Here is a 22,711-nt window from a genome sequence, read left to right on the forward strand (position 1 = left end):
ATTAAACAAAGTCTAGGAACGGTTGCCACGGCCTGAAGAACCCCTTGCACAGATCCTCTTATGGCAAATTTGACCCCCTCTAATTTAATAAACCCTGCCAAGTCGCTAATCCAGGCTTCCACACTTGGGGGCCTCGCATCCTTCCACTGCAACAGAATCCTCCGCTGGGCTGCCAGGGACGCAAAGGCCAGAATACCGGCCTCTTTCACCTCCTGCACTCCCGGCTCGTCCGATACCCCCAAAATTGTGAGCCCCCAGCTTGGCTTAACCCGGGTGTTCACCACCTTCGACACCGTCTTCGCAATGCCCCTCCAGAACTCGTCCAGGGCATGGCATTCCCAGAACATGTGGGCATGGTTTGCCGGGCTCCCCGAACGCCTCGCACATCTATCCTCTACCCCAAAAAACTGACTCAGCCTTGCCCCAGTCATGTGTGCCCTGTGCAGAACCTTAAATTGTATCAGGCTAAGCTTGGCGCAAGAGGAGGAAGAATTTACACTACCCAGGGCGTCCGCCCACGTACCCTCGTCTATCTCCTCCCCAAGCTCCTCTTCCCATTTACCTTTTTAGCTCCTCCACCGAGGCCTCCTCCTCCTCCTGCATCTCCTGGTAAATCGCCTAGACCTTGCCCTCGGAATTAGCGCCCTGTTCATCACAAAAAAGTCAATCCGGGATTAGGCTCTATGGACATGGGAAAAGAATGAGAATTCCCTGGCCCCCGGCCTAACAAACCTCCATGGGTCCACTCCTCCCATCTGGTCCATAAACCCCCCTCAACACCTTGGCCGCTGCCGGCCTCCTACCCGTCCTGGACCGAGAGCAGTACAATGCTGGATCCAATACCACCATCCCCCCCCCCCCCCCCCCATTATCAAGCTCCCTGCCTCCAGGTCCGGGATCCGGCTCAACACGCGGCGCATAAATCCGGCATCGTCCCAGTCCGGGGCATACACATTCGCCAAGACCACCTACACCCCCTGCAGCTTACCACTCACCATCACGTACCTACCTCCATTGTCTGCCACAATGCTCAGCGCCTCAAACTCTCTTCCCTACTAAAATCGCCACCCCTCGATTCTTAGTGTCCAACCCCGAATGGAAAACCTGCCCTACCCACCCCTTTCTCAGCCTAACCTGGTCTGCCACCCTCGAGTGCGTCTCCTGGAGCATGACCACATCTGCCTTCAGGTGCGCGAACACACGGCCCGTTTAGGCCTCTTTCCACTCCCCCCAGCCGATTTAGCCATCACACTTTCTAGGACAACCAAGTGCCCGCGCCTCCCGCACTCTCCGTTCCCCCCAGCGGCTGACCCCTGCCCTGACTCTCTCTACAGACTCCAGCTCCCCCTTGGCCATTGCAGCAGCAACGCAGTCCCCCCCCCCCCCCCCCCCCCCCCCCAGCGGCTGACTGCGTTGCTCCCCCCATAGCACTCCCGTAAGTTAGCTGACTCCTGCTGACCCCGGCTGTTCCCGCCACTCCCTCGACCCCCCCCCCCCCAGTGTGAGAATCTCCCCTCCCCCCTCCTGTCCATCAGCGGACGCTCCTCTCCGGCACCCCGCCCCCTTCCTTCCCTGATGCGCTTTCCACCAAGCCAGCCCCGCCCCCTCTGGCGCAGCTGCCTTTCACGGCCTAATCCCAGCTCCCCCACCTCGACCCCCTCCCTCCCCCAAACGGGGCCCCTTCTTCCAACCACCGCCCACACTCTCACCAAACCCCCACTACCAACCAGAAAAGAACAAAGAAGAAAAGCAGTACCAAACAGAACAGAACATCCCCCCCCCCCCCCCAAAACACAACAATCACATCAATCCCCTCTCGACATCCCCTCGCCACCGACCCTCAATCCAAGTCCAGCTTTTCGGCCTGGATAAAGGTCCACGCCTCCTCCGGCGTCTCGAAGTAGTGATGGCAGTCCTTGAAGGTGACCCACAGTCGTGCCGGCTGCAACATTCCAAATTTCACCCCCTTCCGATGCAGCGCCACCTTAGCCCGATTTGTACCCGGCCCTCTTCTTGGCCACCTCCGCGCTCCAGTCCTGGTATATCCGGACCTCTGTATTCTCCCAGCTGCTGCTCCGCTCTTTCTTTGCCCACCTAAGGGAACACTCCCTGTCCACGAAGCGGTTGAACTGCACCAGCACCGCCCGCTCGTTGAGCTTGGGCCTCCTGTTGCTCGCTCTGGGTGAGTGTGCTTTACACTCAATTTGGCTCTGTTTTATTCCTTAGCTCTAGAGTTGCCATCGTTAAGATACCGCCACAAGTTTCAAGTTCAAGCTCAGACCAATAACTCAATACACCAGTTAGTAAGTCGAAACAAGACACGTTTATTATAATACAGTTATCTACTAATTATGCATATAAAACTACAAGACTAGGCTAATCCTACCACTAACAGGCCAAATACTTATCTGGAATAAGGGAACTGCTGGATCAGGGAACAATGGCCTCTTGCTTTGTCCTGGATCCGCAGGCTTCCAGTCGATGTGGACTAAAGGGGTCAGGAGTGTCTACTTGTACCGTGCGTTGTATAACACTTACTTAATGGCGGCTGCTGACCAGGCCTCTCCTTCTCAAGGTTCTTTGAGAGCTGCTAAGATGTTCTGCTGGGAGGGCCGGCTAAGAGCGCTGGTCAAGAGAGCTGGTCAAGAGCGAATCAGTCCTGGGTCCTGACGTTTGTAGGTCCCGCGGCTTCGCATCCTTCTGGGCGGACCCTCTATAAACCTGCAATCGATTGGGTCTCTTCCCAATCGATTGATTTGAATTTCCCCAATAACGGGGCCGTTCCTCGATCACCGGGCGGTTCCTTACACCTTATTGGTGTCCTTTGTCTTGGACTCTACTGGCGCCGGAATGTCTGGCCTTCCATAGAATGTTTAACTGGTGAACTGGGAATCACCGTAAATCGCTTCATTAATATGCGCAGCTTGTTAGTTACAATTCTGTCGGGTTTCTGTGGCAGCTAGAATACAGGGGATTCTGCTTGTTTTTTTGTCAATGTCCATTTTACCCTGCGATCTTTGCGTTCTTCCATTTTGTGTGAGGAAGTGGCCAACCCAGGTGGCTACACTCCTCGCCAGGACTCGATGGGCCCCCTCCTGCTCCAGGGGCCCCGGGAAGGCCCCCACGCCCATCAGCGTGTTCAACATCGTGACCACGTATGCTCCGACATCCATCCCCTCCGGGAGACCCAGGATCCACAAGTTCTTCCTCATCGAACGATTCTCCATGTCCTCTAACTTCTCCTGCCATTTCTTATGCAGCGTACGTGCGCCTCTACCGTCACCACCAGGCCCAAGATCTCGTCCTCGTTCTCCGAGGCCTTTTGCTGCACCTCCCGGATCGCCGCCCCTTGGGCCTTCTGGGTCTCGAGCAGCTTGTCAATCGAAGCCTTCAACAGCTCTGCCTTCAGCTCCATGAAGCAGCGCTGGAGAAACTCCTGCTGCTCCTGCGACCACTGCGCCCATGCTGCCTGGTCTCCACCCGCCGCCATCTTGGTTTTCCTCCCTCGCACTTTTCGCTGCTCCAAATCTACTTTCTTCACCGCTCCACTCCTGGTCCAATCCATACAGTGCCGGGGAAATATAGCTGTCACCTTCCCACACTGGGAATCGTTGAACAAATGCCGTTGGAGGCCCTAAAAAGAGCCCAAAAGTCAGTTTCTGGCGGGAGCTGCCGAATGTGCGACTTAGCTCCGCATAGCCGCAACCGGAAGCTTAGTCGGCTAACAGATCCACGTCTAACCACCAGTGCGGGCGCTGGTTACGGTCATTGCTAACCTGTAGGTCAACCCAGTGCAGGGCATGGTCTGAGATTGTGATCGCCGCGTACGCCATGTCCACCATCCCCATCAGTAGAGCCCTGCTCAGAATAAAGAAATAAATCCGCTAGTGCACTTTATGCACGTGTGAGTAGAAGGAGAACTCCTTCACTCCTGGCTGCCCAAATCTCCATGGGTCCCCCCTCATCTGCTCCATGAACCCCTTTAGCTCCTTAGCCATTGCTGTACCCTGCCTGTTTTTGAGCTTGACCAGTCTAAACCAGGGTCAATAACTGTACTGAAGTCCCCTCCCGTAACCGGCTTATGTGAATCCAGGTCCATCTTCCCCAACATCCTCGTTATAAACTCCACATCGTTCCAATTTAGCGCATATACATTTACTAGTACCACCTGCACCCCCTCCAATTTCCCACTGACCATAATGTATCTGGGAGCCCAAAGATTCTCGAGCTCTGCCAGCGGGACCTGTTCTCTAGGTCTTCCACCTTCTCCAGGAGCCTTTTCTGCTGGTCCCTCAGCATCCCCACCTCCAACTTCACTGCTGTTTGATGTTCCTCCTGATCAGCCAGCGCCTTCTCTACTTTCTGGATCACCCGATCTTGGGCATCCAATCTAAGCTACAGCATTGCAATTGCCTGTTTAATCGGGTCCAAGCAGTCCTGCTTCTGCTTGACGAAGCCCTCCTGGATCACCTGCTCCATTGACCACTGGGTCGACAAGCCAGAGGTCCGGTTCTCTGCCATGCTTACTCCCGGTGCCGCTTCAGCCCAAGCCTTCTCTGTCCTTCTGTTTCTGCCTAGTCCTCCTCTCCATTCACCGATGTGGGAATCCAGTACACCATTGCCTCTGGCATCGATTTTTCAAATCAATTCCGGTAAAAAATCGGGGGGAAAGGTCCAAAAGTCCGACCCAAGCGGGAGCTACCAAATGCAGTCTCAGTCTCTCTAACTTTTAATGACTCCATTCGTCCTCATCATATAAACGTGTGCCCACTTTTTTTTAAGAATGCTTTTTTGGGGTTGTGTAAAGAATCTCTGTGCATGTAACTTGTCATATTTCATTTGGGAGAGGTGCATGTGCTCCGGATAAATGCTTTTGTTTCCCAGCGTTGACATCTCTAACTGAGATGAGCACTTTTAAGTATAAGATAAGGTAACTAATGTTCCTTAGCATGTAGAAAAAGCAGCAATGGTTGCTGTGATGTTTTACATTGCCTTGTTATTCATCATGGAAACCTATTGCCTTCATTTAAAGTTATTCTGGCTTTTTTTTTTCTTTTCAGAAAACCGGCATTATGGAGAAACGAAATTGAATCAACGTAGTAGTAGGTCGCATACAATTTTTAGAGTGGTAAGATACAGTTGTCCACTGAAAAGATTATTTTTGTGCAGTCCGAATGCATGCATTTACATGCTATGTTTGTGATCTCAGGATGTCTTAAAACTCTTTGCAACTAGTAAAATACTTTAGAAACATGGTCATTATAATTCAGGGCACCTTGTTTGGCACAGTAAGGCCACACAAATATCAATGAGATAATCAATGAGGATAATTTAAAAACTTTATGCAGGTTGAGAGAAACCTATTGGACAGGACATGGAGGAAAACATTCCTCTACTACCTTGATTCAAAGTCTCATCTGATAGTCCTAAACTTGTCCTTCCAGGTGATGGAGGTCACAAGTAGCGCAGGTAGATAAAACTACCATTGCCTCCAAATCACACACTACCTTGATGGGCAAAAATACTGGAATTTGCTACTGATCGGTGCTGTAGGTGTAGTTTGGTCACATGGATTGTAATAGTTCAAGAACAAGGCTCACTATTACACTCTGAAGGACAACTACACCAAATGATGGCTGCAAGCATATTAACCAACCTTTACTGGTGGTATTGATTTGAATTGTAAAGTATAATACGTTGGTAAGCTTATCCACGCTGCTTAAGTCATCAAAAAGGAAAAAAAAAAATTCTGCTGGCCGATACCAATCAAAATTTTGGGGTTTTAAGGTCCTGTCATGTGAAGGGATAACACATATCGGGTCTGTTTAAGCTTCTGGTATGCATCTGATGGTCATTCTTTCATTGTGTCACAATACCCTGTATTTGCCAAGTTCTCTTTTTTGAAAGCATGAGGCAAAAGCAGAAGTTGTTTTAATTAAAATGTCTCTTAACAAAATAGTTCTTTTTCAATCTTTTGGCCGTGCAATGTTCCTACACGTGCTGTGCGGCAATATTTCAAAATTCGTCATTTTAAGAGCAAATCATGGATAAAGTTGCTTTTCAAAGTTACATTTATTCCTGCAACCAGACATGCATTTTCTCGTTGCCATTTAACTATTTTCTGGCAATGAGCTTACTATCCCATATCCCACTTCTATAGATGTTCAGCTATATAATTTTTACTTGCATTGAAAACTGTTTTCCAACATTAAATATTGAAGGACACTATAATCTAGTTCTGCTTTAGTAGTGGTCGATCTGAGTCTTATTTCTACAAATGTGCATCAATATTTTAAAACTATATTGTATAGAATAGTCATTGATGCATAATTGTCTTGTGAAAGTTACAGTAGAACTATACTTGTTATCTTCGATGCAAGAGGGCTGACGGGAAAGGCACTTAATTCGGGGCATAGGTACGTGGGGCTGGGATATCATAGCCATGACTGAACCATGGCTAAGGGAAGGACAGGACTGGCACTTAATGTTCCAGGGTACAGTTTTTTAGGCAGGATAGAGGTGGAGGAAAGGGAGGAGGGGGGTTTTGCATTTTTGATTAAGGGGAGCGTCACATCATGGCAGTAGTCAGATGAAATAATTGAGGGATTTTCCAGCAAGGCTTTGTGGGTGGAACTAAGAAATAAGAAGCGGATGGTGACCTTATTGGGGTTGTACGAGAGGCCCTAAATAGTCAACGGGAATTAGAAGAACAAATATGTAGGGAGATTAGGGAGACTTGCAGGAGTTAACAGGGTTATCATGGTAGGGGATTTTAATTTTCCTAACCTAGACTGGGGCTACCATAGTGTTAAGGGCTTAGATGGGGTGGAATTTGTTAAGTGTGTTTAGGAAAGTTTACTCAGGCAGTAGGTAGAGGGTCCTACTCAGGAAAGGGCAAAACTTGACCTCTTGGGAAATAGGGCAGGGCAAGTGACTGAGCTAATGGTGGGGGACCACTTTGGGATAAGTGTCCATAGTTCTATTAATTTTTAAATAGTTTTGGAAAGGGACAGAACTGATTCACAGGTGCAAGTTCTAAATTGGGGCAAGGTGAATTTTGATGGAATTAGTCAGGAGGAGCTGCAAGGGTTATTGGAGTAGCTTGTTTGAGGGCAAAGGGACCTCCTCAAGTGGGAGGCTTTCAAAAGTGAAATAGCTAGACTTCAAGGTCTGTATATTGCTGTTAGGATGGAGGGCAAGGCTGGCAGGAGTAGGGAACCCTGGATGACAAAACGTATTGAGGTTTTGGCCAAGAAAAAGTAGGAGGCATGACTTGGATGCAAGCAGCTGGAATCGAGGAATTCCCTGGAAGTGTACAGGGGATACAGGAGTATACTCGAGAAGGAAATTAGGAGGGCAAAAAGGGGGGGGGGGGGGGGGTGAGGTAGTTTTGGCCGAGGGGATTAATGAATTCTTTAAGTATATTTAAAGGAAAAAGAATAACTAGAGAGAGAATAGGACCCTTCAAGGGCCAAGGTGGATACATATGCGTGGAACTGCAGGAGATGGGCGAGGTTCTTGATGCATTTTTCTCCTCTGTGTTTACTGTGGAGAAAGAAGTGAATTTGGGGAACCTGGGAAGATTAGTGGCAAACATATTGTGGACAATTCGCATTACAGTAGAGGAGGTGATGGGCATATTAAAATGTATGAAGGTGGATAAATCTCCTGGCCCTTACCAGGTATATCCAAGAACAGTGTGTTAGGCCAGAGAAGAAATTGCAGGAGCCCTGACTGAGATATTTGCATCATTGTTAGCCACGGGTGAGGTACCAGAAGACTGGATGGTAGCAAATGTTGTGCCCTTAGTTAAGAAAAATCAAGGAATTATAGATCGGTAAGCCTAACATCTGTGGTGGATAAGATATACAGGCATTTGGAAAGACAGAGTGTGATTAGGATTACTTAGCACTGCTTTGTGCTTGGGAGATTTGTTAAGAGTTCTTTGATGAAGTGACCAGGAAGGTTGTTGAGGGCAGGGCGATAAACGTAGTGTATATGGACTTCAGTAAGGTCTTTGATAAAGTTCCAAATGGAACCTGCTCTGGAAGGTTAGATCACATGGAATCCAGGGCAAACTGGCAAATTGGATATACAATTGGCTTGATGGTCAGAAGCAGATGGTAATGGTGGAAGGATGCTTGTCAGACTGGAGGCCTGTGATTAGTGGTGTGCCTCGGGTCAGTGCTGGGCCATTGCTGTTGGTTCTCTATCAAACGATCTGGATGAGAATATACAAGGCATGATCAGGAAGTTTGCAGATGACACTAAAATAGGTGGAATTGTAGACAGTGTGAAGGTTATCAAAAATGGCAGCAGGATTTTGATCAGCTGGGGAAGTGGGCTGAGAAATGGCAAATGTAGTTCAATACAGGTAAGTGTAAGGTGTTGCATTTTGGAAAGTCAAATCAAGGTAGGACTTGCACAGTGAATGGTAGGCGTTTAGGAAGAATTGTGGAGCAGAGAGACCTTGGAGTTCAGGTGCATGGATCTAAAGGTGGAGCCACAGGTAGATAGGGCAGTGAAGAAGGCTTTTGACGTGCTGGCCGTCATCAGTCAGAGTGTTGAATATAGAAGTTGGAAGTTGTGTTGCAATTGTACAGAATGTTGGTGAGGCTGCATCTGGAGTATTAGTTCAGATTTGGTTGCCTTGCTACAGGGAAATGTTATGTGTAGGCCAAATGCAGGTAAATGGGGTTAGCTTAGATGGGCTTTTTGGTTGCCATGGACCAGTTTGGGCCGAAGGGCCTGTCTCCATCCCGTTGATTCTCTGAAATGGGGTGTTTTATCTGACAATCATAATAATTACATTGAAACAAAAATAACAATTTATTAATCAGAAAGGCTTGAAAGTACTTTTGGGGCAGCAGGGTAGCATGGTGGTTAGCATAAATGCTTCACAGCTCCAGGGTCCCAGGTTCGATTCCCGGCTGGGTCACTGTCTGTGTGGAGCCTGCACGTCCTCCCCCTGTGTGCGTGGGTTTCCTCCGGGTGCTCCGGTTTCCTCCCACAGTCCAAAGATGTGCGGGTTAGGTGGATTGGCCATGCTAAATTGCCCGTAGTGTCCTAATAAAAGTAAGGTTAAGGGGGGGTTGTTGGGTTACGGGTATAGGGTGGATACGTGGGTTTGAGTAGGGTGATCATGGCTCGGCACAACATTGAGGGCCGAAGGGCCTGTTCTGTGCTGTACTGTTCTATGTTCTATGTACTTCAAATAAAAGAATTGTTTATATATACCCAATACAGGCAGAATGGTGGCGCAGTGGACAGGACTGCTGCCCCATGGCACCGAGGTCCCAGATTTGATCCCGATTCTGGTTCACTGTCCGTGTGGAGTTTGCACATTCTCTCCGTGTTTGCGTGGGTTTCGCCCCCACAACCCAAAGATGTGCAGAGTAGGTGGATTGGCGATGCTAAATTGCCCCTTAATTGGGAAATAAATGAATTGGGCATTCTAAATTTATATTAAAAAAATATATATACCCAATACAGTGAGAAGGTACAATGTGAAAGACCTCAACCGTTATCTTTTGACCCACTGTGCAATGTACTTGGCAGTTAACCCCATTATGAATCTGTGCACTAGTGATATCTTTAAATGATAGAATAAAGTGGAGTTTTGACATAAATATGAATGCTCATTTATAAAAGCTTTTCGTACTTTACCCACTGACTGTAAAAAGGACAACCATCCTGAATTGTGACCGACTCATTTGTTAAAGCACACTTGTGTATAAAAATGAAAGTTGCTGTAATCCCCAAGGACCATAGATTTCTCTCCGCTTTTGAGAGAGAGCTGATTGGTGGTGATTTAATCTGAGGGTCACCACTGGTTGGGCATGGTTGAGAAGGGAGGGCTTTCATGGATCACCTCAGCCAGTATGGGAATTGAACCGGCACTGTTGATGTTGCTCCTCATCACTAACCAACCCTTGGATGTGCTGACAATGATCGCTTTTAGTTTAAAGGAGAAATGATTGAAATGCGTATTTGTTTCTGATGTGCTATAATTTGGAAATGATGTCGTTCATGATTAACCTAATATCAGAGATGTTTGGAGCGTTTTTGTGATTCAAGTTTTAAGATACATTTTTAAAGCCATTTTAAATCTATGGGCTCTGATTTCAGATTGTGGAAAGCAGGGATAAAACTAATGAAGCAGTTATGGTTGCACATTTGGTGAGTTATATTCCTTTTTCCTGAAGTCAATGGAAGATCTATATTTTGTCCAATTCAATTGATCTTAATGTTGTGGATTAACCATAATGAGAATTTCTTTGGTTGCCTGGGCCGAATAGGTGCTCCGTGGGCTATATATAAAAATTTGAATGACTTTTTGCCTTGATTTGCATATGTAAGTTTGTTGTTACTAACTGATATTGAAGTTTGAGTTGAGCACCAATGACAACACAGCAAGAAAAATAAATGCAAATATAGCTGAATTGCTTGGGCTCAGAAGGTGCACATTTAACTCAAGCTGCATTTCTTGGGATCACGATGAAAAATATCTGGCAAGCCTTGGTTCTGTGGGTGGAATCTTCTGGTCCTGCCAGCAGTGGGAAACTTGGCGTGTGAAGGAACATAATTTGGCATCAGGCCTAAACTAACTTCCCCAACTGTGGGATGAACTTTAGCAATTCAGTTCTTGTGACTTCAAAGGTGATTGGACTTCTGGCGATCAATATGGGAAGCCCTTTTGCATGTATTGACATGTCATGCATGCTGATTGAAAGGCCAGCTTGCTGGCATTAAGTTCACAGCCAGTGAGACATAAGGACATTAGAACGCTCACTTTTATGACTGCACATAAGTGATATGCATCTGGCAAGGTAGACATCTTCTATGAATAATGGTAAGTGGATGCTGCATTATCCTCTTGGGAACATCTGTAAATGCCAGCCTCTGCTTGAATGACATGGTGATGGTAATGCAAGTTGCATGCAAGATACTCCTGGTACGGGTGGGGTAATTCTGAAGATTCACAACCAATTGAGTGAAGAAGTTACTTCTCAGCTCATTATCAAATGATCAACCCCTCATTCTGAGACTACCCCCATGTTCTAGATTCCCTAGTCAGGGAAACAATTTTTCAGTTGCGTCTCTTCAGAATATTGTGGTGTGGAGATGCCGGTGTTGGACTGGGGTGAGCACAGTAAGAAATCTTGCAACACCAGGTTAAAGTCCAACAGGTTTGTTTCAAACACTAGCTTTCGGAGCACTGCTCCTTCCTCGGATGAATGTTGTGTCAATGAGATCATCTTTCTTTCATCTAAATTCAGAAGAGCTTAGATTCACTTTATTCAACCTCGCATCACTGGACAGCTCTCTCATCCCAGGGACCAATCTAGTGCGCCTTCACTGTAGTGCTCTAATGGAAGTGTATCCTTTATTTAAATATGGCGATCAAAACTGCTCATAGTATTCCAGGTGTGGTTTCGCCATAGCCCTGTGCAATTGCTTTAATTCCATATCCCTTAATACACTTGCCTAACAATTTGTGAATCTCAGTTTTAAAATTTTGAATTGACCTAGCCTCCACTATTTTTGAGTTGTGGTCGGAGAGAGGACCAGTTTCTGCTAAGATTTATGTGAATAAGTGCTTCCTGACATCTCCCAGAACTGCGTAGCTCTAATTCAAAGGTTAATGATACCCTTATACTACCAGTGGAAATAGTATTTTTAATTTCCAGCAACTGTTAAATCACTCCTTAATCTATGCCAAAGGAACTTCTTAGTCTAATCTTTGTAACCTGTCCTTGTAATTTAACTCTTGGAGTCCAGTGGTATTGTGGTGTATCTACACTTTACCTCAGTTCTTTTGTCATCCTTGTAAATCTTTTGCACCCTCTCCACTCCATCTTTTTTTATGATGGCCAGAACTGTGCTTCAAGCGTAACCCAAAGCTCGATGCAAGTTCAGCATAATTTCCCACCTTTTCAATGTTATCCTCTGGAAGTAAATCCAACCACTTGGTCTGCTTTTATTATGGCCTCGTTCACCTGTATTGTAAATTTATTGATCTTTCTCCCCAACCCATTTAGACTTTATTTTCCAAGTACCGGGATATGTGGCTTCCTTTATTTCTCTTGGATAAATGAGGTAGAACATTTTTGCTGTTAAAATTAATCTGCCAATCATATACCCATTCTGCAAGTGATTAATATTGCATTGTAATTTGTTGCAGTATTATTGACTATCTGATTTGATGTAGCCTGCAAATGTAGAAATTATTTTTGTTTTCAAGGTCTAAATCGTTAATGTAAATTGGGAACAGTGCTCCCAGCACTGATCCTTGTAGGATCCCACTTCCCATTTTCTGCCAATCTGATTATCTACCCTTTAATCCTCCTTTCTGCTTTCTTTCATGCAACCAGTTATCTATCCAGCTGTCTGTTCCCTGACATGTGCATATTCTGATATATGCTCCGGTTTCCTCCCACAGTCCAAAGATGTGCAGGTTAGGTGGATTGGCCATGCAAAATTGTCCCTTAGCGTCCAAAAGGTTAGATGGGGTTACAGGGATAGGGTGGAGGCGTGGGCTAAGTAGGATGCTCTTTCCAACTCCGGTGCAGAATTGATGGGCTGAATGGCCTCCTTCTGCACTGTAAATTCTATGATTCATTCACACTAACTATTCATGTTAAAATTCTACCTAATTCTTTATCACCTAATTCTTCACCGTATGTCGAACGTCATTTTAAGTCGGTGAACTACCAATCTGGCTGTTCACTTAAAATTGAATGTACTCCATATTTGTGTGCATATGAGTGAAAGATTATTGGGCATATGCAAAATGTGACGTTGAGCCACAATCTGAACAGCTGTGATCTTATTGAACGGTGGAGCAGGCTTGAGGGTCCAAATGGCCTACTCCGGCTCCTAATTCTTATATCCTTGCATCATGCACTAAAGAATGAGATACATTGTTTAAACATAATGAAAGAACACACAACTCTGATCTGAAAGAGAATTCAAGTTTCCTTGTGTGTCTTTTGCCCTAACTTGTTTACTGCCGTGAGAAACTGAGAAACTCGCTGTCAATGCAATGTGTCTCCTCATGTACAAGGATGAGCCTGATACAGTTTAAGGTGGTGTACAGGGTGCATATGACTCAGGCGAGAATGTGTGGGTTCTTTCAGTGGGTAGCAGATGAGTGTGAGAGGTGTGGGCCGGGGCCATTGAATCACGTGCACATGTTTTGGGGTTGTGAAAAATTGGGAAGATTCTGGGCGGGAGTATTCTTAGCCAGGATAGTGGAGGAGGAGGTGGACTCAGACCCTTTGGTGGTGATATTTGGAGTCTCGGAGAAGCCAAAGCTCATGGAGAGGCGGAAGGCCGATGCCTTGGCCTTTGCCTCTGATTGCATGGCGGCGAATTTTGCTGGAGTGGTGGTTGGCATCGCCACCAGGGCTAGCGGGTTGGTTGGGTGACCAGTACGACTTCCTGCGATTGGAGAAGATAAAGCATGAGTTAAGGTGCTCTTCAGGGGGGTTTGAGGAAAGGTGGGAGATGTTTGTGACCGTGTTTGAGGGGCTGTCTGTCGCGGGGGGGAGGGGGGGGGTGAAAAAGAGGAAAAATCTGTACAGACTGTATAGTTGATTGTAGGGAAGCATGTTTCCCGGGGTGTTTGATCGTTGTAACCTGTTTTGATACATGTTTGTAATAAAATGTTTTTTAAAAAAAAAGGCAATGTAATGTTTCTCTGCCTAGGATAGTTTGTGAGTTTTTTTTTAAAATATAATTTTTATTGGAATTTTTTACAGAAAATATAAAACATAACGACAAACAATGAAATGCAACAAAATAACCCATAATAACCGTACCACCCCCAGACCGTATCGACGCATGTATCCCATCCCCCACCCCCCCAACCCCAATGAACAACAAAAGAACTTCAAAATAAATTTAAATTAAATAAACAAACATAGTCATCGTCCGCCCCAACCCCCCCCACCCCCCCCCCCCCCCCCCCCCCCCCCCTCCGGGTTGCTGCTGCTACTGTCCCCGTACCCTATCGTTGAGCCAGAAAGTCGAGAAAAGGTTGCCACCGCCTAAAGAACCCTTGTACCAACCCTCTCAGGGTGAATTTTACCTTCTCTAGCGTAATGAAACCCGCCATGTCATTGATCCAGGTCTCCACGCTTGGGGGCCTCTCATCCTTCCATTGTCGCAAGATCCTTCGCCGGGCTACTAGGGACGCAAAGGCCAGCACACCGGCCTCTTTCGCCTCCTGCACTCCTGGCTCCACCCCAACCCCAAAAATCACGAGTCCCCATCCTGGCTTAACCCTGGATCCCACCACCCTCGACACTGTCCTCGCCACCCCCTTCCAGAACTCCTCCAGCGCCGGGAATGCCCAGAACATATGGGCATGGTTCGCTGGACTCCCCGAGCACCTGACACACCTGTCTTCACCCCCAAAGAACCTACTCATCCTTGTCCCAGTCATGTGGGCCCGGTGCAGCACCTTGAATTGGATGAGGCTAAGCCGCGCACACGAGGAGGAAGAATTAACCCTCTCCAGGGCATCAGCCCATGTCCCGTCTTCGATCTGTTCCCCCAGTTCCCCCTCCCACTTAGCTTTCAGCTCCTCTACTGACGCCTCCTCCGCCTCCTGCATAACCTTGTAGATATCAGATATCTTCCCCTCTCCGACCCAGACCCCCGAAAGCACCCTGTCGCTCACCCCCCTCGCGGGAAGCGAAGGGAATCCCTCCACCTGCCGCCTAGCAAACGCCTTTACCTGCAGATACCTGAACATGTTCCCCGGGGGAGCCCAAATTTCTCCTCCAACTCCCCCGGCTCGCAAACCTCCCATCAATAAACAGGTCCCTCAGCTGTCTGATGCCCGCTCTGTACCAACCCTGAAATCCCCCATCAATGTTCCCGGGGACGAACCTATGGTTCCCCCTCAACGGAGCCTCCATCGAGCCCCCCACTTCTCCCCTATGTCGCCTCCACTGCCCCCAAATCTTGAGGGTAGCCGCCACCACCGGACTCGTGGTATACCTCGTAGGAGGGAGCGGCCACGGCGCCGTTACCAGGGCCCCCAGGCTTGTATCTCCACAGGACGCCCTCTCCATCCGTTTCCATGCTGCCCCCTCCCCCTCCATTACCCACTTGCGCACCATCGACACATTGGCCGCCCAATAATACCCCGAGAGATTGGGTAACGCCAGCCCCCCCCCCCCATCTCTACCCCGCTCCAAGAAGACCCTCTTCACCCTCGGGGTCCCATGCGCCCAAGCAAAGCTCATGATGCTGCTCGTAACCCTTCTAAAAAAGGCCCTAGGGATAAAGATGGGCAAACACTGAAAAAGGAACAAGAACCTCGGGAGAACCGTCATTTTGACGGACTGCACTCTACCCGCCAACGATAGCGGCACCATGTCCCATCTTTTAAATTCCTCTTCCATCTGCTCCACCAGCCTGGTAAAATTAAGCTTATGGACAGGCCCCCAACTCCTGGCCACCTGCACCCCCAGGTATCTGAAACTCTTCACTGCCCTCTTAAATGGGAGTCTCCCAATTCCCTCCTCCTGATCACCCGGGTGTACTACAAATACCTCCCTCTTGCCTAAATTTAACTTATAGCCCGAGAAGCCCCCAAATTCCGCTAACAGCTCCATCACCCCCGGCATTCCCCCTTCTGGATCCGCCACATACAACAGCAGGTCGTCCGCATACAGCGATACACGATGTTCCTCCCCACCCCGCACCAGACCCCTCCATCTCCCTGACTCCCTCAACGCCATAGCCAAAGGTTCAATCGCCAGTGCAAAGAGCAAGGGGGACAGGGGGCACCCCTGCCTGGTCCAACGGTAGAGCCTAAAGTACTCCGATCTCCTTCCATTTGTAACTACACTCGCCATCGGAGCCGCGTAGAGCAGCCTCACCCATTTGATGAATCCCTCCCCGAATCCGAACCGCTCCAGCACCTCCCACAGGAACCCCCAGTCAACTCTATCAAACGCTTTCTCCGCATCCAGCGCCACCACTATCTCCGCCTCCCCCTCCACTGCCGGCATCATAATAACATTTAGCAGTCTCCGCACATTCGTGTTGAGCTGCCGTCCCTTGACAAATCCTGTCTGATCCTCGTGTATCACCCCTGGCCCACAGTCCTCTATCCTGGTAGCCAGGATCTTCGCCAGCAACTTAGCGTCAACATTGAGGAGCGAGATAGGCCTGTATGATCCACACTGCAAGGGGTCCTTATCCCGCTTTAGGATCAGAGAGATCAGTGCCTGCGACATCGTCGGGGGCAAAGCCCCCCCCCTCCCATGCCTCATTGAAAGCTCGCAACAACAGGGGGCCCACCATATCCGCATACTTTTTTATAAAATTCCACCGGGAACCCGTCCGGCCCCGGCGCCTTACCTGACTGCATTTGTCCAATCCCCCTGACTAGCTCCTCCAACTCTATCGGCGCCCCCAGCCCCTCTACCAGTTCCTCTTGAACCCTTGGGAACCGTAGCCTGTTCATGAAGCTCTCCATCCCCCCCTCTCCCCATCGGAGGTTCTGACCGGTACAGTTCCTCGTAGAAGTCCCTAAAGACCCCATTTACTTCTGTCCCCTTCTGCACTACATTCCACCCCTATCCGTCTCTCCACCAATTTCCCTAGCCGCATCTCGCCTGCGGAGCTGATGCGCCAACATCCTGCTCGCCTTCTCCCCATACTCACTCATATACAGTGCCCTGCGACCTCCTCCACTGTGTCTCCGCCTTTCTGGTGGTCAACAAGTCAAATTTGGCCTGCAAACTGCGCCGTTCCCCCAGCAACCCCTCCTCCGGTGCCTCCGCGTATCTCCTGTCCACATCCAGGAGCTCCCCCACCAGTCTCTCCCTCTCCTTCCTCTCCCTCCTTTCCCTATGGGCCCGGATGAGAGAGGTTTTTTTTAAAACCAAAGCTCTCTTGCCTTGTGAATGGTGAGCTGAACACCTAGATAGTAAATTTAATGTATATTGCTGAGATTGAGGAAATGGAAAGATTGGGATTTTCTTGATAGCTACTGCAGTTGAATGAAGTCAGAGACTATGTTCTGAGGGGAAGATGTTTTGTAATTTATTTAGACTATCTTGGATGATATGAATGTAAATTAATGTACCTGACTTTGAATTTGGAAAAACATTGGAACTAGGTTCTTAGGAAACTTGCTTTTCTGTTCCAGAATTTGATTGATCTGGCAGGCAGTGAACGAGCCAGCCAAACAGGAACTGAAGGCAAGTTATTTTTTTTTAAACTTAATGTTTTGTTCAAGAATTAACTTTGCTATTAAATGGGTTCCTTCCCTTATTTAATGTCCGACAATGGTTAAACTGAATTTGTGTCTCTGCTTTAACCTGTTCTATCTAGTTTAGCTATGCAAAACCCAATTGGGTGCAATCGGTGTTCTCTGGGAAAGTACAATTGCAAAATACTGGCAGGTTAACCTTATTTCAAAGCACCTTCTAGCCAGTGAAGTACTTGTACTCGCTGCTGTGATGTTGAAAAATGCATCTGCTAATTTGTGCTCACACTCGGAAACAGCATTGTGATAATACGAGAACATTTTTTGTGATAACTCCCCAGTTCCTCTTCAAAATGGTGCTGTGGGATCTTTTACATGCATTCAAGTAGGCCGATGGGGTCTTGATTTAATGTCTCATCAAAAAGATAGCACCTCTAAACAGTGAAATGCTCCTTTAGTACTGCAGTGCACAAGCTTTAGAGTGGAACTTCAACCTGGAATGTTGTGATTCCTAGGTGCATGTGCTATAACTGAGCTACAGGTGACACAGTGCACCATTTGTTCATGCTGTGTCTTACCTTTCTCTGTCTAGACATCCCCGAAGCAAATTGTTGGAAGAAAGCTTCATTTGTAATTCCAGAACTGTCAATAACACATGATTGGCCAGTCCTGCAGCTTTGCACTTTCCAGTCACGGTTCAGTACAAGTCCTTGCCTAGAGTAGTCTCATTTCTTTTTATTATCTCTGCTTGTGCTGGCAGCTCCATAGCATTGCCTGAAACTCAGACAGTGAGAGTGCCCACATAGAGAGAACATAGAATTGGAAGCAGTGTGAATTCAGCATAGACTATTATGTAAAATGATGTAGTCGTAATTTGAGCATTGCCATAGGTGATCAATCATTTTCTGTCTTAATGGTCCAAATGTTATGTTAGTAGTGATTCTAAACTCCTCTCGTGGGTTTGCTATTGAGGTACCTCCAACCAAACCAGAGTGCAACCTGTAAATAATTCATGAATTGGCAGAAATGTTCACTGAGTGAAAAAGCTTTGAAAAAGTTACATCTTGTTGAATAAGGTATAGCTGGGTTTTTAACTTTGTAATTACAGCTTGTCTGCATCTATTTTACATCTGCATCTATCAAATTTTGCCATTGATTCCACGCATTTAGATTTTCTTTAGTTATTTATAATGGTATTTTAGCTTTTATATGAATCCAGTCATTTATTTTGCTATCGAAAAGTTAAATTAAAGTTAAATTAAAAGCGAAAGCTTACTGTCTGAGAATATTTTGTGATTGACTGCTGATGTTGCAACAGTATATATGGAGATCTTGCATGGTGCCAGATTTAAATTGCCATCAGAAAAGGTGAAGTCTGTGCTAGAGAGATCGCTAGATTTTATATTTTATGAGAGTAGCTTTATTTGCGGTCAGTAACCCCCTTGTTTCTTTGTTGACCATAAAGTATAGTCCCGTAACTTATTATAAAAGTTTCTTTAATCATATATGAGAAATTTGTCGTTCCACAAATGAGCTTTACTGGGCCAATGAAATTGTTCTGCATTAGTTATGAGCTTAGCATATCTTGGGCGGTGGGGGGGTTGCACCTTATTCAACAAAGTACAACTTTCTCAAGGGTTTTCAGTGAAAGTAATGATAGAAAAATGTAAACTTAATTTCCTGCTGCTGTTCTGGCAATGTCCAAAGCAGCTGATCAGCATGTACCGGTGCAGTTCAGTCGTTTCTAATTGCAGCCTGGGGAACCTCAGCAGCACAACCTCTGATGGAACACAACATGACTGACAGCAACTTATGAACTTTGTGTTATTCTGCATATGTGCAGATGCCCAAAGTTGGGTTTATTTTCAGGAGGGGTAATGACAGCGAATGCAGAGTTACCACTGTGAAATCTGAACAGCGATATTTAAACTTTTACTTTCATCCAACTTGTATGTCTCAACATGTATTTTTCTCTCTGTAATAATCAGTGTTTTTAACTTCCTGATTTGCCGACTGTCCCAATTCTTCAATGTATTTTTGCTGATTACCATGCTTGATGTGATATTCTTGCGGGCTGTTTGGCGATCTTGGACTTAATGCCAGATGCAAATTAACATCTGGGAAAAGAGAAATCCAGACCACAATTAATTTGGATATTTCTATGCAGCTTTATTAAGAGTTCAGCAATGAGCATAACAGTTTTTCTCCTATCCATAATCTTATGTTGGCCATGGTTCCCAAGTGTTACTTGACATTTGATTGCTAGCGCCCTCTGTGATTAAAACTTTCCGGTTTCTGGATTCTTGCTAGTTAAAAATTAACCCTGGCTGCCTTCCAATGAATTGGGGATATTTAATATAGAAAGGTTACAATAAATGCTTTTAACTAACTTAGCATCTTAAATCTGATACAGCAATTTAGTTTTGCTCCACTGTCATACCTATTTGTGAGGGTGATGATCATTTTCATTTTTCTATATCTTAGGTGTCCGCCTAAAAGAAGGATGTTTTATCAATCGTAGTTTGTTTGTACTTGGTCAAGTTATTAAGAAACTCAGTGATGGACAAGCTGGGTAGGAAATTGCTTTACTGTTTAGAATTTGACTATAATTGATTGTTCAGAATAATGTGAAATGTTTAATGTATGTCATTCACAACTGAAAGTTAATGTTTACATTTCAGAAGAGGGTTTTAACTTTTTTTTGCCTTTCTTATCTAATTTTTTGTTTTCCTGTTTTGCAGTGTTTTTTTAAATTATAGAGATAGTAAACTGACTCGGATTCTACAGAACTCACTTGGGGGTAATGCAAGGACTCTAATCATTTGTACAATTACTCCAGTTGGTTTTGAGGAAACTCTCAGTACTCTTCAGGTAAGACTTATCCTCTTTCCTATTCTTTACTTGAGAACTGGTGGGCGTAACTACATGACATGATCTGCACTGGTTCAAGAAGGTACCTCACCAGCTTCTAGCCAATGGGCATTGCATATAATTCCCACATAGCCCTCATGCTATGTGTTTATGTTTTTGTACATAGCCATTTAACACATAGTGGAATTTTTGGGAGGAGAATGTGAATGTTTCAGCTTTAAGCTTGCAAGCACATGCTGTTGATTCCTGGTTTCACTGTGACAAGTGCAAACATCTCCATCTCTGATTTCATTTGATGTGATGAGATAGGGGCAAAATCCCTGGAATCAGTTACTGCACGAACAATATTGTGTGAACTACGAGAGTAAGGTTGTGTATACAAGCAGTGGAGGCATGATTACATGAAGGAAGCATTTTATTTTTACCAAACACCAAATGTGTTTGCAATTAACTAGTCATTCTGTTGCAGCTGATTGTGGGCAATAAACTGTCTTTTTAAATTTAGATACAGAAAGCCAAAACTTAAACTGGAGGTCTCACATTCTAGTTCACCGTTGCAGCTTGTGCATACTAACCTTAAGCTAGTCCTTATGGCATTGTTATTTAGCAATGAAAAATGGGCAGAAAATTAGTTAAATGTCACCCTGTTTTCTTTCATTTTTGTCTCGGCCGCCATCCATACCTATTTTTAAAATCCTCTCCTCTAAGGACTCTGATACTGTAGTAGACAGACCTCTGTCATGTCTGTCCCATTTATGTGGACCTTCTCAGATATCATCCCTTACTGCAGTAATTGACTTCTGTGCAAGTACACACATGCCATCTAACCTTGCCATACTACTCCCTGTGCCTTAACTTGTCTATTATCAGCCTTCGAGACTGACTTTGATTTCCGTCTACCATTTGAGTATGAAGAGGGGATGGTTAGGTTCACTTTGGATAAATTATTGCTCAGCATTTCTTAGACACAAATGCTATTTGCCACTTATCAACACTTGGGTGGATCAGGTATTGTTTTGGATTGATTTCTTCAGTACCTGAGGAGTTGCGAACGGTACTGAATATTGCAATCAGTCGGGAACATCCCCACTTCTGACCTTTCATTGGAAGATGGACCATGAAACGTTCAACAATTAACATCCTGGTGGTTACTATTGATCAGAAACTAAATTGGACTAGCCATATAAATACAGTGGGTACAAGAGCAGGTTGGAAGGTGGGAATCCTGCGGAAGGTAACGCACCTCCCACCTAATTCCCCAAAGCCTGTCCAGCACCCACAAGGCACAAGTCAGGAATGTGATGGAAGGGTCTCCACTGCCCTCCAGGACAACACAGCCCGCTTGTTTGGCACCCCTTCCACAAACATTTACTCCCAATGCCAATGGACAGTGGCAGCTGTGCGTACCATCTACAAGGTGCACTGCAGGAATTCACCAAGGCTCCTTTGGCAGTACATTCCAAACCCATGACCACTATAATCTAGAAGGACAAGAGCAGCATTATACCTGGGAACACAACCACCTGGAAGTTCCCCTCCAAGTCACTCCCCATACTGACTTGAAAATTTCTTGCTTTTCCTTCACTGTCGCTGTGTTAAAATCCTGGAACTTCTTCCTTAACAGCACAGTGGCTGCACCTGCACCTCTGACTGCAGTGGTTTAAGAAGGAAGCTCTCCACTATCTTCTCTGGCAACTAGGGATGGGCAATAAATGCTGGCCAACCAGCAACGCCCAATTCTACTAATACATTTTTAAAAAAATTGAAGATGGTTGCAGCTCAGGCAGGAACAGCTATAGTGCTGTCTTGTGCTGAGATGATTCGCCCCCTGCCTCCATGTTCCCATTGACTTTGATTTTGCTAGGGCTTTTGGCCACTCAGTCAAATGCTGTCATAATGTCATAGGATACTCTGTCTCTCGTGTGTTGCTGTCACTGTTTCGTATGCATTAGCCCTTCATCAGGTTGACATATTACTTTATGGATATTTGCGCTGCCGCTTCTGGCATGTTGGTCTACTGGCTTGTTTGTAGAGTGAGTGATTTTCCAGGGCCATGAAGTTAGAGGTTGAATTGCATAAAAATCTGTTTTTTGCTGATGGCCTGCATTTGAGAAGCTAGATCTGTTCTTGATCTATCCCTTGGATATTTTTAAGGGTGTCCTCCGTGAGAAGACATGATTCTGTCTCCACTGGGACTGTATGGTGGTTCCTCCTACCAATGCTGTCGTGGACAAATGTATCCATAGCCGGTAGATTCGTAAGGGTGTGGTGAAGTTGGAATTTTCCACTTGCTTCCCTCTGCACCTACCACAAGCCCTGTCTGGTATTATATGTCCCTTCAGAATTCGGCCAGCTCAGTCAATACGGAAGCCCCCGACCTACAGTACATTCTGTGTCTTGTGCTTCTTCCAAATGGTATTTAGCATGGAGGAATACTAATTCATTAGGTGAGGGTGGTTAGCATGGAGGAATACTAATTCCTCAGATGAGGGAGGATGGTAGATGGTTTCTCAGGTGAGGGCTGAGACCAGAAATGCATGATGTGGTTTGGATAAGTGTCAGGCTGTTACTTGATTAGCCCGTGGGACTGGTCTTGTAATTTTGGCA

At 46.2% G+C, this 22,711-nt stretch overlaps 1 protein-coding gene across 7 annotated transcripts in view; it reads left to right on the plus strand.

Annotated features, from left to right (window-relative positions):
• Window positions 1-22,711, plus strand: part of cenpe (centromere protein E) — a 187,293-nt gene that overhangs the window by 26,324 nt on the left and 138,258 nt on the right. For all 7 annotated transcript variants that reach the window (XM_038804475.1, XM_038804476.1, XM_038804481.1 and 4 more), the window contains 5 exons: window positions 5,061-5,128; window positions 10,129-10,179; window positions 17,174-17,225; window positions 19,718-19,805; window positions 19,975-20,104. In XM_038804475.1, coding sequence (XP_038660403.1) covers window positions 5,061-5,128; window positions 10,129-10,179; window positions 17,174-17,225; window positions 19,718-19,805; window positions 19,975-20,104 — 389 coding nt within the window. The remainder of the gene's footprint in view (window positions 1-5,060; window positions 5,129-10,128; window positions 10,180-17,173; window positions 17,226-19,717; window positions 19,806-19,974; window positions 20,105-22,711) is intronic.

Source organism: Scyliorhinus canicula, chromosome 8 (genome assembly GCF_902713615.1).
Source record: "Scyliorhinus canicula chromosome 8, sScyCan1.1, whole genome shotgun sequence".
Classification (NCBI taxonomy): Eukaryota; Metazoa; Chordata; class Chondrichthyes; order Carcharhiniformes; family Scyliorhinidae; genus Scyliorhinus; species Scyliorhinus canicula.